The following is a 19498-nucleotide window of genomic DNA, read 5'->3' as shown; positions in this document are numbered from 1 at the left end:
ATAGCATTTACTGCTGTGAGGGAAAGAGGCTGTAATACCATACAGACAGAGAGCATAAAGGTCATTTTTGGAAGTTTTAAAGGTTGTTGGGAGTTATGTGCATATCACAGATGGGAATGATTGGACAAGGGCTAGAACGGGTTCTAAGCCCATAGATAAGAAAGCATACATATGTAATTTAGCCAGAAACCATTGAGAGAAAAAAAAAGTCCAAGCAGTGCAAATGTTTATTAAATGTAATTACCTTTATTGCTTCATAGTTGAAATTGTGGCTGGGGCCAGCAGTAGGGGGAGAGACACCACCATAATAACACTAATGTGTTTCGTGCCTCAACGGCACTTCAGAGACAAATCTCTTTGCCTCTGATAAAAAAAAAAATGTTCCCAAATGTTTGTGTGCAGGTGAAAGACCGTAAACTTTACCAAATTGCAACTTACCTAGAATTGCACTGTTAAGAGATGAGCAAACATGCTCTCTCTGTATTGGATCAAGCTGGTAGCCAACTGGGCTATTCCAAGGATCAGAATATGCAAGTAAACTAAATGCATCCTGTTAAAGATAGAAAACAAACAGTAACAATTACAGATTATACAAAAAAAAAAAAAAAGTTATTATTTGAGTATATCCCTTTGTATTCTGACTGCCTATACATCATGCAGCCTTCCTTACATATTTTGTGTCAACTTACGACAGACTCCTTTCTAAGTAGCAGTAAAATAGTAGCAGTTAACCAATCTGGAGATACAGTATTAGTACTGAAATGTTCAATAATAGTTCAATATTAATGTTATCAAATGTTCAATATTAGTACTGCTTGTATCATATGGCTCATCCTGCTTTTAATATATTCTTAGGGGCAGTTTTTTAAAATTTTATTATTACATTGGGGGAGGGGGGGCCTGACTCGCAAGCAGGCAAGACGTGTTTTCTGGGAGCTCCTGCCAGCATAACTCTTACACTTACCTAAATCTAACAGAATAGCGTCAGAACACCCCAAAACCAGCACAAAAGGCACCTCTACCACGGGGACACAGAGGACCCCCATAACTTGTGATTTTGCCACTTTTAATCCGCTATTTGGCCCTGCGGCCTTCCGAGACTGTGGACCCGATGGCTGGGGGAGGCGGATGATCTCCCACCTGGGACCAAGCATTCCGAAGTGCAGCCAATTAAGCCCCGCTAACACTCTCCTTTGGACCGGTGGGGGTTATCCCGGTCCCCACTGGACACACTAACGAACAGCCTGATATCCACTGTACCTAAAGTCAGCCCGCGTGGCTGACCTAAAATGGCCAGCGCACCAAGGCCCTCACCGCAGACAGACAGCCCAGAGAGCCGGGAATGGTTACAGCGCTTCAAAGCCAACTTTGACAAAGTGTGCAGCGACTTCTGAGCCCGGATAGCCACATGCTCCCATACACCCCCCCACCTCTCCACAACTACCATGGGACACGGGGGTCTGCCACTGCAGTTACGCTCCACGTCTACCCGTAGCGAGGCAATACATAGCCGAGACGCAAAGGGCGACAACCGCATGCGGAACAGGCAGCGGGGTGCCTCGTAAAGATCATCGCCGCCGAAGTTTGTAGCTATTTTCAACAGCAATATTAAACCTGGTATGGGAATATATTCTATATATGGGGCATTATAATTTGATTTTTTTTTAAGATCAAAATGTTAAGGAGGGACTTGAAAGGGATCTAATTATGTAAAAGATGCCCAGATGGTCTAGGCCAGATACCCACATGCTCATTTATAGAAGACATATTGACAAGTGCACAAGTAAATATAAAACATTTAAACAAATTTCTGATATTGAAAATTATGCAACTTTACTGGCAGGATGGGGGGGTGTCACAGGTAAACGTTGAACTTTCTGCACCGTCTCAGTGCTGGCAAAGCAGTTCTAAGATAGTCAGGCGCAGGATGTAATGACATGTGTAATGTACCTTTAGCATGTTTTTATTTGTAGAGTTTTTCCCGCGTTCTCTTCTTAGTTGCTCACTCATAGCCTGTAGCTCTCTCCCAAAACAGATCATTCGTTCAACTGCAGCCTGGCTCCCTCCACACAGCTGCCGTCTGACTTGGGACGTGTCAACTTCTGTAACCACAATGCAAATGTTACCAACAGAAATGAAATGACTGTAAATGGACACGGGGTAAAAAAAAAAAAAATAATGGTTGGCTACCATAGCTTAATGTATCTATGCATGACTATTCCTCTGCATTCATTTTTCAATTGGCCTTCTTCTGATAGTGTTTTATATGTATAGATATTTTGTGTACATATATTTCAACACTTCGTACATATCTATTTAAGCATCACTGTCACTTTCTTACAATCAATAGTCTACAGAAAGTGACTTTTGTTCCCATCTTTACATTATTTGCTACATTTTCTATTGATAAAATGTCATTGCAAACCCATTTCAGTGTCACATTCCAAAGGATGTTCGTTCTTTGAGCTGCCGTTTAGAAAGCCATTGGATGAGGTTGCTGCAAAACCATTCGAAAAATGGTCGGTCTCCATATCTACATCACTGCAGAGGAAAGAAATAATCTGGTTAGTCATTTTATTAATAGGTCCACCTTACAAACAGTCATTACATACAAATTAAAAAAAAAAAATACTCGTTATGAAGAAATGTCACATGAGGAGCATTATTTAGCCTTTTGAGAGTTTTAAACTATTATTTACAATGCAGATGGACACAATCAATCAGGAGGATTTGTGAAGACAAGTAAATACTAAAGCTTTTCTACAACTTCCACTGCTAAGATACTGTATGGCTGTGTTTGTAGGTATGTCTGGAAAAGCAATATAATTGACAGTGTATTCAATTGCAAAATATATCAAGGGAAATTCAATATTTGAAATATGTTAAGTTTAGGTTTTATTTTTTGAATGTGACGTATATATATAGGCTCAAAATGCCCACTAGCCATTGTCGAGTGAAAATTCAGCACTGCCAGGTAGAGCCTGACAAGTAGTGTAGAACTTGAAAATGTAGATATTACAATATATATATAATTAGACAATCACTCCAAATACCACATAATGAAGTTGGGTTATTAATATTACAATGAAAGAAATGCTGGTGCATTATACATGCTGGGCTGCAAAGACCTATTGCTATTGAACTGTCACATTTCTATAAAATGAGTTTCACCGATGAATAATTAGTCTGTAAAATTATACTTTATGATTGATGGATATTGCATATGACCTTATTATTTTTTTTTGTAAATCTTTATTTTTGGGTGTGTGCAAATTAACGAAGAGTCTCGTACTGCCACAATAGCTTGTACAAGAGCATTGAATAACACAAAAAAAACACGTTGCTTAATGAGATGTACATTCAAGAATGTTGCGTTATATGGCATTTTTGATGGTTCTGCACAATTTTACAATAGGTTAGAGATATCAAGCTAGGTAAACTGTCTGAGAACACATTAGTAGGAAGTAGATTAAGCTGGCTATTCTGTTATGCCTATTTATTAGATACAAAGCAGGCCTGTCCTAACAGTCTCAGGTATACAAGTCAAATGTATATTAGAACTGCAGTTAGGTTTGACTAGTTAGGTATGTAGGCTTAAGACTAGATAAACTAGGAACTGTGCTAGACTGTGCCGTTCAGGAATAACTGTAAGGATCAAATACATACAAGATATATAAACCATTGAGTCCCCACATACCCGTTCGCTACTGGGGCTACAGCTTAAAGTAAGCCCTGCACCGTTTATACTTGTAGAATAAAATAATGATAAGGTAAGAACTCAAAGGCTAATGACTATATACAATATTAACACAATTCTTGTAAATTATGATATTGTGTATTATCTATCAATAAAGGTGGCTGCACATTGCAGGGAGAGGTGAACGCTTGTCCTGTCTCTTCCTGTACAAGTAATCATGGTATTATAAGCCTTAGTAGCAGAAATAGACTGAGTGAGTCAGCAATGTAGCAGATGCAGCTGGGCCCTGTGATAAGGCAATGCAGCTCTGCCAGACTAGCACAAAAAAAGATCACTCTAGACAGCCTTCATTATCAGATACTTGGCTAACAGTAAGGTTGTCTTACCTGGTATAGCTGTTAATCTGCTGTGATATGGTCATGTTTATGCTGTTTAGTTCAGTTACATTGAGGCTAGAAGGCTGGTGCTTAATACGACAGTTGGACTGATGAGCTTTATTTGATATCAAGCCATTACTGCAATTGCTATCAGGAACTGAGAAAGAAAAAAATAAAGCTTTGTAAGTCCTCGGAAAACATAATTCACCAGTGATGTCTGCTACGGACGAACTGAATACAAAATATTAAATGCCCTGCTAATCAATGCCACCAATTTCCTATTTCTAACATTCCAAATGGCTACAGAAGGCCATTTATTTCATACAATCTATAAAAAATAGCACATACTTAAATGGGCACCGTAGTGTCAGGAGCACAAACGTGTATTCCTGACACTATAGTTCTAAAACCACCATTTAGGTGGTCAGCCCCCTTACCTCAGGTTAAAAAGAGGATTTACTCACCGTTTTTCCAGCGCCACGTGGGGCTCCAGATCTGTCTCCTTGGCTGACATCTCCAGAATTGATGATCTCAGCTAAGGAAGTCGGCTGGGGAGATTGCCCTGGCCAATTATCACCTCCTCATGGAGATGCATTGAATCAATGAATCTATATGGGAAAAGTTCAACGTCTCCATGCAGAGGGTGGAGACACAGAATGTCAGCACTAACCCAGGAAGCACCTCTAGTGGCCATCTGAGGAGTGGCCAGTGGAAGTATCTCTAGGCTGTAATGTAAACACTGCCTTTTCTCTTAAAAGTCAATGTTTACATTAAAACGCCTGCAGGGACTGATATAAGCTGTAGTTGTTCTGGTCACTATAGTGTCCCTTTAATGTAAGTCAATACACCATACTGTAAAAAGTAAAATTCATGTGATAAATATGGTCCCAGTCTGTAATACAGTACAGTGTACAAAACATGCAAAATAGTACAATAAATGTAACTTACAGAGCATACTGCTGTGCGTTTATACCAAAGAAGGGCATTAGTGCTAAAACATAGGGGGGTCATGCAAACAATGCATTCAAAGAGATTACAAAATTCAGGCTAAAAATAGCCAAGCTGGAACAGCTATTTCGAACCCACATTTTGTAAATTTGTTTTCAATTAATTGTTTGATAAATTAACCCCTAGATGGATTATAAACACCTGTATTGTTATTGACACAAGGGTATATATATCACCTAAAGGGTTACTCCAAAATTAAGACTGTCTTATTGGGCATTAGTAATTAGCGACACCCCCCTTATAACCTGTAAAACAAGTTTTAACTTACCTGGGATCCAGCACTGGGCGAAGCTTCCCTCACTGGCTTCCACACCCTGTCCGACATCATTGCTTCTCTCTCCGTGATCCAATCAAAAGCTTCATAGAGAAACCTTTGATTGGACGCACGAACTCTGAGCCGTGAGGTGAATGGGGTGGGGACGGATGGAGGACAAGGGAGGGAGGGAATATAAAAACAAAACAAATAAATAGACGAAACATAAGATATATATTTGGTGCAGATGGCTCAAATGAGAGAGGGAAGGGAGATTCAAGGTCAAGGTCCTCTCTCTGTCTGCAAGAGTAGAGGCTCATTATATCTGTCACATGTGCGAAGTGCACACTGGCTAAATGCATACTATTTGTACAGAATTGCATGAGGCAGCCCAGAACAGAGTGTCGGGCTGTCAAAATCACCTGTGACTAGCACCCAAAACAAAACTGAAAATTTGTTCAACGTTTCAAACAGAAATAGTACATGTGCAAATTCCTTCTTCCATGACTTTTAAAAGTAGAAGTAATCACGGAGGTTGGAGTAACCCTTTAGTAGACATTGCCCTTCAGTTTTCAGTTTGTGTACTCTGGTTATTTTAGAGAATATAAAGGAAAACTATCAGGTCCTCTGGCATTTAAACGAGCCTCAGTCAGGAATACACACTGACTGAAGATCACATTGCTTTGCTGAGCAGCGCATTCATGTTGTGATAACATCAGCAGTTATCGCCAAGCAAACTCGTATGATCTTTGGTCCGTTATACAATACTTCCAAAAGGATCACTAAGTGGGAGAGCACTCCATGGGACTTAATAGTTTTTCTTTAATAGGTTAAAGAGCAAGAGGATGCAAACTACTACAAGCACTTATTTTTTTGTAGAATATATGTGAAAAAAAAACAAGTAAAAACGGCGCTAAAAATATAACCGTAATATTTCTAATTTAAAAGCAGCACCTTATAATGTGAGAAACTAACTTATTTATTTGTTCCAAACAAAATACAATTGCAATTGGGACAGTCATGATATTTTTAGGAGATTAAAACAAAACAAAAAAACACAAAACACATTTCTCATTGATTCAATTATGACCGAGAATGGGAAACAGCAACATAATGTCTGTTATGGATTAACAAGTCAGGCTACCATTGCAAATGTTGCTTTAAATAAAAATTTCCTGTAACAAAAATTATTGAAGGACATAAAGTTTCAAGCAAACGGTTCGGGTTATCACATTTGTCAATGAAATATTGGCTAACCAAAAACGTTTGCTTGAAACTGTATGTCCTTCAAAAATTTGGGTAGCACTCCTGGTGCACACATCATTTGTTGGCTCAGCCTTCATTCTTTACTGTATTCCTCTGGATGTTTACACACTGTTTGAGCTACAGTCTGAGGAGCTTGCAAGACAATATATAGTCATTTAACCCCATAATGACCAAACGTCTGGAATAAAAGGGAATCATGACATGTCACACATGTCATGTGTTCTTAAGGGGTTAAAAAAATTTTTTTATATATACCGCAGTAACCTTTACCTCAGAAGTATATTTTTGTGGCCACAGTTGTAACAAATTTACCTGTCTATGGGGATAAATATAGGATGCAAAAAGAAAAATCGCATGGTCTAGATACATTACACAACATTAGAACAAAATGCAGACTAATTACGGTCTGTACAAACTAGGTTTATTCTAGGCTTACCTGAATAACTATCCTGAGATTTGGGACTCCGTCCTCCCAGACATCTTACTTCACTGTCTGTACCATTTACCATTTCTATAAATTGTCGCACCCTGAAAATCAAAAGGTAAACTCAGTGGGTCAACTCTAAAACACACACAAAGAAAGCAAACAAGTCAAATGATGTAAAAAGTGTAATACAAGATTTCACGAAGGAAACCAATTGAATGCCAATTTTAGAGACATCCTCTCTAATCAGTCATGAACTACACTAAAACAATATTTAGAAGACCGCCACGCCTACACCTTAGTAATAACCAAGATACTGACATGTCAAACTTTTGTAAACATTATAATCAAACACACTTTATGGTTTTTGAAACAAATGCTTATTTAAATCCATAGGACTGAATTTTCATCTCAAAATAGTGAATTAAGTTAAAGTTGGCCATGTAATGCTACCTGCTTTTGGACTCTGTGAACCTCTTTTTATTACCGCCACAAATTCAGATATACGTGGCAAAGAAACAAATAGGTAAGCATTTAAAACATTTTAAGATGCAAAAATTTGATATTTTTTTTGATACATGAATCACTTAACCCCTTAAGGACCAAACTTCTGGAATAAAAGAGAATCATGACATGTCACACATGTCATGTGTCCTTAAGGGGTTAAATATTTAAAATAGCTGTATACTGGATAACCAAAATGATTATATTATGCAAATTAAGAAATGACTCACTTTAATGTGAAGAAAAGATTAGGGTTCCGTTCTAGCAAACTTGGATATAACTGTTGTGTTGTTTCAATAGCTTCTCCCATTCTTCCAGCTAGCACCAATTTCTGAATTCCTGTCCACCAGTACAAGACACAAAGTCACTTGTTAATAAAGTGTTCATGTTGAAATTTCATTACAACCTATAATTAATTTCAGATTTAAAACTGAAGACAACTGGACTCTGATGCTGCATTTGGAGTGAAATGGAATACTTAAAATACATCTACTAAAACTTCATATAAAATGCAGGAGACAGAGGCATACACAAGGAACATCACATGCAGAAGAAATGTAATGGGATACTCTAAGCACCAGAACCACTACAGCTTTAAAATTGCCTTTTCTGAGAAAAGGTTAACATTTACATTGCTTTCTATGGACACCCATAGTGACTGTCACACAGACAGCAACTAGAGGCTATTCCTAGTGCGGTCCTGCAATCTTTGTAATCTTTGCAGGACCAATATTTGCAGTCTTTATGATCTGCATATAGACACTGAACATTCCCAATACAGATGCAATGGATCAATAAATTTCTATAAGTTAATTATGATGGGCACTTTGCTGTGCAATGCTTCCCTATGGAAGTCTATAATGATTATCTCAGCCAGGGGAGAAGTGTCGACTGCAGTGGGACCAGCACACTGTGGGATAGAAATTTAATTTTTTTTTTAAATTTACTTTTTTCAAGGATCCACTACATCTAAACATTTACGAAAACACTCTAAACCAGGGGTTCTCAACCCAGTCCCAGACTCTAAGGTGTTTTTTTTTCTTTTTCTAAACACCTTAGACACACCCAGGTAATCCCTAAACCCTGGACTGGTAGGGGGTCCTTGAGGACAAGGTTGAGAACCCCTGCTCTAAACTAAAGAAGACATGTTAGTGTTCCTATAGCTTTGAAGTAGCCTGATCAAATTACAAATTCAGCTGTAATGGTTAGGGCTAATAGGTTAATGGGCAATATGAAATTTGTGTCTGCTACAAAAGAGTTAGCACAATCTGCACTTTAAATGTGTATTTTCACAGCCATAGGATGTATCCAACAGTTTCAAATTTGCATATTTTTAACCCCTTAAGGACAAAACTTCTGGAATAAAAGGGAATCATGACATGTCACACATGTCATGTGTTCTTAAGGGGTTAAAGTGGCTCTGTTACACCCCACCCCAATGTCTAGGGACAGCTGTGGGGAAAAAGGTATCGTCTACGGAGACTCCCGTGGTTTCACAGGATCCTCCATAGACCTCAGAATTGTACTATCACACATGTGTAAGAGTACACCTCTGACATAGGTTCCTGGCAGATGAAGCACCAGGAGCGGAAGAGGAACCACTGGATGTAACGAGGTTACAGGAAAGAGAAACTTACCCACCGCTGCACTGCAAGTGGCAATGTCACCCTCAGGGATCTTTGCAAAGACCCCAGACAGCAACAGAGCTGCTTTAATCACGTACTCTGTCAAGGATGACTTACTCAAAAATATTAGCACATGCTGCACATGAAGAGGTCCAAAGCTCTCTGACAGGGACAGATAGACACGTCATATGATCGCTTCTACATTCCACAAAAGTACAGCTTCAAAAACACAATAACGAACTAGCAACTCTTCAACAAAAACTGAATGTTACAGAATTCACAGGGTTGGGATGTTTGGCAAAACTGCCATTTGGAAACCAATCGTGTCCAAGGCTAATAAACAAAGACTTCCAATCTGTGTAGGCAATGGAAAAACAAACAAACATAATCTGAAGAGTTATCTTTCATACTTTAAACCCCCTGGTTTGTTTCTCTCTCGGGAAACACTTTGGATCTATGTATGAGGCTAGCTGGTATGAGATCCGTGATGGCATGGGAAGCTATTTTGTTTGAGTCATTTTTTTTTATTTGATCTTACAGGACACGCTCTGTCACTAAACATCACTGAATCTCTATGAAAAGGTTTGTAGTGCACACGGCAAAGTAGATTTCAACATCTTTTAAAGAAATGTAGGCTTCAGCGCAGATGACAAACTATGGAAAAACTAGGATTGGCTGAGTATTCTAAGTCTTGAACTGACCTCTGCAGAAGCTGTGAACCTGAAGCAAACTGAAAATTATTATAATGGGTCAGTGCCATATTGGAGATTCCCTCTAAAGTTATATTACCACTTGCAAATTTATTTTGAATGATTTATAATTTTCATATTACTTTCTCTTATTTCAACTGTACGGATCCTAGAAATACACCATTTTACCATTCCATGGTATATTACAGAGTACCCAAATGTGTATGACAATGGAAAAATGAGAATTGAGAAAATGCTGTATAAAGGGTTTAAAGAAAAATGGTGATGGGGTGGATGAAGATATTTTTGTCATTCATCAGGCGTCATACTGGAAAGATTGGTGGAGAGTGGTTGGAATTCCAGCTACTATGTTGAAATCAGGAAATTTGATTCCAGACAGGGAAAACTAAATAAAAATAAATAAATATAAGTGTGTTTTACATGTGCAAAAACAGAGCAAAACTCAGCTATTCTCAAAGATTGCCTATTTTGGCCTACATTTTTCGACTCCCTTGACAATTCTCCACAATATCAGTTTAGTGAATAACCTCTAACAGATGCAAGAATATAGAAACATGGAACACCGTAATTCCTACAACTGATAAGGCAGTAGCTTTAAATCACAATAATAGCCAATTTATAGCAGATACAGAACTCCATCTGATTACCAAATGAGAAACTAATGGTGTCAGCATTGTATTGCACCCCATTAGAACTAATGTATTTTTACAAAGCAACCCAACATTTGGAGATGTTAATTGTATAATAAGGCCACAATCAATGTATAACATGTCATAGAATTTTCAAATAAAATATAAAACATAACTATGCAATACAATACAATACATAATACAAAACCACTCCTCTCTTACTTTGTCTATTTTTTATGGAAGCTAGTTCTTCCTGCACTGTCTGGTCGGTAGATTTGGCAAAGGCTTCGGCAGTTGAACAGTATCCGTGATGCACCAAGTATGAAGACACCATCCTAATACAGAAGAAACATAAAAAGTGACAAACATTTTAAGCCTTTTTATGTTTAACCAATATTATTATGCATTAGTAAATTAATGGGATGGGAAATTAAAATGAATAGACCTTCATGCAATAAATTAAGCTAGCACAAGAGACCAAAGCAATTAGGGAAAACATTTTACAGCTGTGGCTTCACACTTCCAATATTACTTTCATGATTTCATAGGGGCATTTAGTAAGGCATGATGTTTTATGACAGTTTATTAACCCATTTAAACCAGACTTAAGCAAATCCTTCACAACCCTGACATCTGGGCCTTCCTTTGCTTTACTAATGATCATTTCCTTTACTTTACTAATGATCATTACCACAGAGAAAAAAAAAGTATCAATTCGCAATTTTATTTAACGCGCACACACGAGCGTTAAATAACTGGTGATGTCAAAAAAGTATTTCAAACTGTTATAACATTCGGCAGCATGATGGGATACAATAAGTTAATCAAAGAATGCAAACACTAAATCATCATAGTGACAGTATATGATAATTATCATAACGGCAGAGGATATCATCCTGGTGCCTATCACTATCCAAGAGTACTAGAAAAAGTACAAAAGTAAAAACAAATTAAAACAAATACACATAACATATACAACTTGCATTTAGATTGCAAATCGTAAAACTGAAAATGCTTGATCTATAAAGTGCCCATCTGCTGATTTTATATGAATGGTGCACTTAAACTATTCAATAGAAGACCAACTACCTTGTCCCTTGTGTAGTAAGAAGAATAAACAGGGAATAGAAATTAATGGAAAGAAAAGAGACTGTTTTTACTTCGGAAAACGTAATTTATATTAACCCCTTAAGGACCAAACTTCTGGAATAAAAGGGAATCATGACATGTCACTCGTGTCATGTGTCCTTAAGGGGTTAAAGGAATACACATAATTTCCGTCCCCAGAGAAAAATTCTACTCTTGTGATGTACCAGCACATTCCCAAATAGCAACTGCAGGTATGTTCTGTGATTCCAGTTACTGCCATATCTCTGGATGAAAATTCTGCGACCGAGCTGTATGTTATATCGGCTTCTTATATTATTTTTGCTACAGCGAGTTTGTAATTTATTTTTCTTCTGGAACAAGACTGATAACGAACCAAAACTGTCAAACCTTTTCTGCCCAGACATAGTATATCTGACATTTAAAATGAATATAACCCACAAGTTCCATAAGTTCTGGCCTCTTGTTCTAAATTTATGTTAGAGAATGTAACGCACATATTGTCTGTGTGGACAAAGACAAAACAAGCTGAGCAGTTCCGTGAGTCAGATGAGGAAAATGTTTTTATTAAAATAAAACACAGAGAAAATGGTGAAAGATTGATGGCTCAGAACAGCTTGACAATGTTTTGAATACATATGTGAAGCAATTGCTAAGATTAAAAGGAGGTTTAAAATAAAAGGGCATTTCAATTTCTTGATTCAAAAATATCCTCCTATGAATGGATTTTAAGCAAAAACCTACATTTCCCAATCACTTTGACTGTTGGGAATTAAAAAAAAAAAAAAAAAAAATGCTCATATTGGAAAAACTCTTACCATTACAGTATTTGAAATTAATCATTGCTTGAATTCTTTCTGAGGCAGTATCCAGAATTATCCTAGTGACATATGAAGATTGGATACCCATGACCATTTAGGCTAGAATGGAATAAGTATTTTAACCATTGGCTGATCCAGTCTACCACTGCTTGGCTTTCTCAGTATTATGAGAATCGTCAGGGGGGAGAAAAATAGACAAACTAGGAAAAATGTTTGAAGATATTAACATCCCAGATCTGTGGGTTTTATCTGGTCAGTGACAGAACATGCTCAGAATAGGGCTTCCTTTACAACCATGAAGTCTATCATGGACCTCTAGTTATATGATGCAAAAAAGTTAATTTAACAACATGACAGGAGGCTTCATATTTTGCATAATCTCTCTTTACTAGCTCCACAGAAGCAAAGAAACACATAGAAAAAAAGAACCAATTACAAGAGAGTAGGATGTACATGAGGTATAATGACCTAATCATTTCCTCTTTGTGGAAATCCAGGAGTTAAAACTAACAAGGGGTTTAAGCTATCAAGGTAATTAAAAAAAAAAAAAAAATCATTTTTTAATTGTTCTGTATCTGGGGAAATGAGTGTTAGCAAGATTGCTGGTTTAACTCGATGCACATCTTGTTGCATGTATGGATGCCTGGATGTACCCGTCCAGGGTCCATACCTCTGTGATGGTTGTGTGCGAGTGGCTTCTCTGGAAGCTCAGATTGGAGATCTCGAGAAGGAAATCGCAACTTTGAGGGAGATTGACAATCTTGAGAGGAGTCTGCTCACTGAGCAGAGTTTAGTGGGGACAGGTAGTGGAGAGGAAGGAGATAAGACAGATGGGGAACAGGCATTTAGCTGGGTGACAGTGGGGCGAGGAAGCAGGGGGGGAGGGAAGAGGAAAGGGCTAGCTAGTCCTGCTTTGGTGCAACCTAGCAGATTTGCCCGTTTGAGGGAAGATGTTGGGAGCATCAGCTCAGGAGTAGCTGTATTAGAGGAAGCTGTTACTTCTAACAGCTGAGCTAACAGCCTCCCTAGTATGGGTGGGGATCAAAATGTAAGGAAGGCAAGAAAGGTTGTGGTGGTAGGGGACTCTATCATTAGGAGAGGAGATAGGGCAAGCTGCCGCTCTGATCGGCTCAACCGGACAGTTTGCTGTCTCCCGGGTGCTCGGGTCCGGCATGTTGCTGACAGAGTGGATGGATTATTGGGCGGGGCTGGGAATGACCCAGCGGTCATGGTCCATGTTGGTACCAATGACAAAGTAAGAGGAAGATGGAAGGTCCTAAAGAATGATTTCAGGGAATTAGGTAGCAAACTTAAGAAAAGGACCTCCAAGGTGGTATTCTCTGAGAGATTACCTGTGCCACGCGCTACAGTGGAAAGGCAGCGGGAGATTAGAGAGGTTAATGCGTGGCTGAAGTCTTGGTGCAGGAAGGAGGGTTTTGGGTTTTTAGAGCACTGGGCCAACTTTGCGATTGGGTACAACCTTTATAGTAGTGATGGATTGCACCTAAACGGGAGAGGGTCTGCAGTGCTGGGGGATAGGATGGCTATCAGGTTGGAGGAGATTTTAAACTAGTAGTAGGGGGGGAGGGTCATGGCAGTCTACAAAATGGAGATAGGATAGAAAGGAGATGGGCGTTAGCACAGTATAAGGGGGGTGGAGACAGGGGGAGGGGCAAGCTCAGAACAGAGAAGCTATGTAATGTTGATAATTCACAAAATATACAAGTGATGCATGATATTAAATGTATGCTTACTAATGCAAGGAGCCTAAATAACAAAATGGGGGAACTAGAGGCATTAGCATACACTAAACAATATGATATAATAAGCATAACTGAAACATGGTGGCATGAGACACATGACTGGGCAGTTAACTTAAATGGGTACATGTTATTTAGGAAGGATAGGAAAAACAAGAAGGGTGGTGGGGTATGTTTGTATGTCAACCATGATTTAAAGCCAAATCTTAAGCAAATGGAATGCGATGAGGAAAATGTGGAAGCTTTATGGGTAAATATCTGCTTGGGGTAAAAGAAGGGAAACCAACTATTGTACTTGTACTTTAGTGGTCTAGACTGTCCCTTAAATATACAACATAAATAAACATAATATTAAAATACCATTCCATCGTTGTAAATAAATACATTTAATAAGAACGCTGGCGTGTTTGTAGTCTCCTTGGCCTCCTTTCATCCAAACTGTTAAATAATTGGTGAACTCTAATCCCATAAATCATTACGGATAGTTTCCCAGACAATGCAATGCTTCTCGTAGAGAAGTAGGGCACAAGCACAGGAATCAGTCACTGATGGTGCACAAAGTGATCAGGAAGGGTACCCTCTCCCCTACTCAATGGATAGATGGGAGGGTGCTATTTAACAACTTTATAAAAGTGCTGATTCTCTTGCAATTGACACCAACACTATTATTTTTATGTTAAACCACTTTAGCAAGCTGGAGTGCTTTAGAGGTTTGAACTGTTCATTTAAAATCCTGAAAAGTGACAGTTCCCCTTTAAACAGGGTCCTCTTACTCCTGTTTTCAAACACACATTGTTGAATTTACTGGTGTGTAGCATTTGCTCATTGTATAGTACTGCATTATTGGTGCTTTACAAATAATGCTACTGAGACATAATGAAAATGTGTGAAAAACATACCTCTGAATTACAGACTGCCATTCTCCTCCCACAGGAAACCTTTCAATTTGCGCTTGAATTTTCGTTCTCCACTCCCGTATATAATCTTCTATGTCAAATACAAAAGGACTCTGACCAAAGTTTGCATCAACAACTTCCCCTGGTGTTTGCAGCCCAACTGTTGGATATAAATTTGGCTAAAGAAGAAAAAGAAAAAAATATGTAGGGGTGGTAAACATTTTAGACAGTATTGTAATAGCCATTTCATCAATTCAATCTAAAAGTATATGTCTGTTTAAATATAAAGCATATGATAGATCATCACATAGGAAATACCTATCCGTCATGAACAAAAATCAGATTCTGAGTGGGGGAAAAAAAATCTCCCAACATTATGAGCACTATAATAAAAATTTTGAATAAGAAAGCAAAAATGTTTAAATACTGTTCCATCTATTTATGGAAAATTATGCTATTTAATGTACATATACAAACTTATATACAGGGCACAAAAGTCCAAGGCCTACATTACTAGACTTGCCTAAAAGTCACTTGCCAGCCTAGTGCAAGCCTAATGGATCCATGGCGCTCTCAACCGGGATGCATTTTTACTCACACCAAAATTGAGATGTGTTTCATTCATTTATATGGAAGGAGGATCCTATCTGGTTGCACTCTGTTTGTTTGTGTCTCCTCAAAGTTTGGGGGGTGGGTGGAATTTCCATCCTGAGCTTTAATATCAGGCCACCCATTTTGTGAGAATTATTGATCGTCCCACGATCTACGTGACTCCATCTGGAATTGGACTTGTCTAGAGGCATATGTAAAGCAATGGTATAGCTTGATGCTAAACATTGGCCACTTGATTTCTAAACACAACCCTCTATTGGAGCTATTCTTAAAGCATGTAATTTTTCCTCTGCAACAAATTAGGACTTACAACTACTCCGGACTCCATGTTACCTTTGGTTAATAACCATGGAGTGCCTGGGGAGCTGCGCACACTACTACTATGGTGTTGGGAGTTCTGTGTAGTCCCCAGTCTCTGAAACATTTGCTCAGGGGAAGCTTTCAGTGACATCTCTCCCGAAGAGATGTCACTGAATGGAAGAGAACCCACTTCTGATTGATTTAGGTATCATTAGTTGCAGCATTTTTATAATTCAATATCTCCCATGCATAATCTGCATAGGGAACCAATTGTGGTTGTTGGGGGATCACCTTATTGGGGTATATCTATTGTGTCTCAGCACCTTATAAATCCGATTCTAGGTTGCCCCCATACAGTTTACAGCTAAGTGGGAGAAGGATTTGGGGAAATCTTTTTTGCAGAAGCAACGGGAAACAACGTTCCTTCTGTCCCACAAGTCTTCACTAGACTCTAAAATCCAGGAGACAAACTTTAAGCGTATCTCCAGGTGGTAATGAACACCACAAATTCGCCACTTCTGGTGGTGCTGTGGGGAGGATTGGATCTCTACGGCACATCTGGTAATATCTCCCTACTAAAGAATGATCCAGAGTGAGCCCTCTCCCGTTTACACCCGAGAGTATGCTGCTTCATCATACATTAGTCTCCCTCTCCAAATACGAAAAAGTATCACTAGGTACTTATTAAATCTTGCAAAGGCCCTCATTCCAATTTATTGTAAACAGCAATAGGTGCCCACGCTTTAGCAGAGGTAGTTCAGTGTAAACAAGAATTATGAGTTTATGACAGCTGCGCTCTATAATCGCTCCGAAAAGTGTGCTCTGATGTAAGGGGCCCTGGCTCAATTACAAGGTCTTGGTATAATGCTCAAGTATCTGCGGCCTTATCCTCCTCCTTCTTTATTCTTCCTTTCCCCTCCCCTGCTTTTTTGTTCTGCAAGATGCTTGTTGCGACTGCCTTTGGACCTACATCTTTTGTGTGTCCCCATGGGACAGATGAAGCTTTGCTTGTATCCTAAATTTGCTATGTTGGCGAGTGATTTGTTATCTTTCATATCACTATAACTGAGCAAAACCAATTTTAAAGGATGATTGATATAAAATACCAACTAACACTCGGATTTCTCAAGGGCCTTATTGTGTTTTATATATCTTTATTTTACATTAAAGTGTAAAGTCTTTTCAATAAAGATTTTCAGAAAATAATTAAATTTTAAATCACAAAGGCGGAGTTTTTAATTTGCAATTGGGTGGGACATTTTGAGGTACAGTTTTTATATATGATTCTAATAAAGTCAGATAAGCGCAAACTTGCAAACTGTAGAAACTTGTGGAATGACAGCGTTATCCCAAAAAGCACTGCTGCATGATTATGAATCATTACAGAAACAGATAATATACTATTATTAGGTTCTGTGATGATTGCAAGATGTATGTGACCTAAGTTTGCCCCGCCACTTAGCGGTGAGTTGATGACAATGTTAAAGAAACATTGCAAAAACACCTAAAGCACTTTAGCTTGCTGAAGTGCTTAATGTGTGAGGGTGGATCCTTTCTTCATTTTACAAAAAGTGCAAATTTCAATAGAAATAAGCATTTTCATAAATTAACCTTCTTACACCTCCCTAGCAGTCAATCAGATTACCATTCCTGTTACTTCCTGGTTGTTTATCTAAGTGGAGCTAAATGCAAGACGTTGGCACTTCCTCAGAACACCTGCCTTGCAAAGACTTCTCATTCAGTTGCATCAGCATGTCTGTAATTGGACAACTACAGAAAGTCTGGGCTGGGTTAGAAGTGGAGGGCTTGGGGGGGGCGGAGCTAGCGGCACACTGCAGCGGTCGCCATTTACAACGGCTCCGATAAGCCAGCGCAATAAACGAGCCTATACTCGGCACCAACAGCCCTTCGACTAAAGAGAACTGCAGGGTCACACTCCGGACACCCGGCGGATCCTGCAGATGCCTTTTTTTCAAAAATCTGGCACTAAACGCCGCACCAAGGGACCCGGGGCCTACCGCACGAGTGAACACTACCTAACCAGGGAGCTGACTTCGTGGCTCGGCGGGACCTCACAACTCACCGACGCCGACTTCTATACCCCGGAAGAAATGGGACGGAAATCACACAAACCGATCCCGAGCACTCCCAAGCCGCAAAGGGACATAAGCAGCATGCTGCAATCCCCTCCGCCTGCACGGACCCAAGCCGTCGAGACGGCATCACCCGAGGGGTCTGAGGACGGAGACTCCACACACAGCATGACTACGGCAGGCACGAGAAGCGCACACGTATGCACCCAGGATGACACGGTACCGGCATCGAGGCAAGACATTCAGAACATGCTGGCCGGTCTGCAAAGGAATCTACAGCACATGTGGCAAGCTGACCTGAAGGGGCTGGCGGCAGAGGTACAAGCAGTATCGGCACGAACCCAGGCTGCAGAACAGGAGGTGAGAGACATACGCCAAGACATCACCTCCCTTAAAGATACAGTCTCCCAATTACAATTCACACAAGCAAACGTCATCAAACAACTTGCTATACTGGACGATAGGGGCAGGAGAAAGAACATTAAAATCAGGGGTGTCTCAGAGGTGGTACTACTGGACGAACTGCCCCATTTTATCAGGCGCCTGGTGGCAGCACTCCTCCCCAACAGACAGGCGAAACACTTCATGTTTGACGGTGTATACCGCATCGCAAAACCCCAGCAGGCACCAAAGGCAGCCCCGCGTGACATCATCTTACGATGTCAATCCCTAACGGATAAGATAGCCCTGATGACAGCCATCAAAGAGAAAACGTTAAACGAATTTGAAACACACCGAATCACCTTCTTCCAGGACCTGAGTAGAGACACTCTCCTATGGCGCAAGAGCATGCAGCCCATCACGACCACCCTGCGAGCAGCGGGCCTCAAGCACAAATGGGCAACCCCCAGGACATTATGGGTGAATAAAGGCGACCAACATTACAAGATCTCCAACTTCGGAGAAGGTTCGGCCCTACTGACCACCCTAGGACTGTCCAATAATGCCAGGGCACCAGCCACAACACCTCCGGGACCAGCAACCTGAAACCTGCATTGATCACAACACCAGCCTACTGTTACTGTTTACTGTTCTTATGTTTTCATGTATTTTAATTCACCGCTTATATCGCTCTGTTTCGCTGTCTTTTCTGAAGACGCGCTAAACCACCCACAACCTGTTCCGCTGACGCAACCTCACCAGTTAGCACTGACTACACGGCCCCGTGACGGTGAAATGACGGCCTAACGTCTAACCAGTACCCCTCCTCCCTCCCCCCCCCCTACATGCCCGGGGTTACAGGGCACAGTACACTACGGAGCCCCTAGGCGGGAACACCGGCCTGGCCGGAACATGACAACACATCACCCGAACCCCATAACATCCTGCACTCTCACATAGACAACCTAAAGGCTTAGACCTTGCACGATACCCAACCTGACACATGCTGAACCACGTGAGGAACTAGGCTACAAT

At 39.9% G+C, this 19498-nt stretch overlaps 1 protein-coding gene across 1 annotated transcript in view; it reads right to left on the bottom strand.

Moving 5' to 3' along the window:
* The window catches only part of RANBP9 (RAN binding protein 9), an 81659-nt gene that overhangs the window by 2242 nt on the left and 59919 nt on the right, over nt 1-19498 (bottom strand). Inside the window, exons 6-13 of the mRNA XM_063451718.1 lie at nt 15081-15256; nt 10716-10828; nt 7760-7868; nt 7038-7129; nt 4084-4231; nt 2426-2541; nt 1951-2102; nt 439-550 (exon numbers count right to left, since the gene is read on the bottom strand). Coding sequence (XP_063307788.1) covers nt 439-550; nt 1951-2102; nt 2426-2541; nt 4084-4231; nt 7038-7129; nt 7760-7868; nt 10716-10828; nt 15081-15256 — 1018 coding nt within the window. The remainder of the gene's footprint in view (nt 1-438; nt 551-1950; nt 2103-2425; nt 2542-4083; nt 4232-7037; nt 7130-7759; nt 7869-10715; nt 10829-15080; nt 15257-19498) is intronic.

The sequence above is a fragment of the Pelobates fuscus genome, chromosome 4, assembly GCF_036172605.1.
Source record: "Pelobates fuscus isolate aPelFus1 chromosome 4, aPelFus1.pri, whole genome shotgun sequence".
Taxonomy (NCBI): domain Eukaryota; kingdom Metazoa; phylum Chordata; class Amphibia; order Anura; family Pelobatidae; genus Pelobates; species Pelobates fuscus.
Note: the sequence above shows the minus strand (reverse complement) of the source record. Positions and strands in the feature narration are given on the sequence as shown.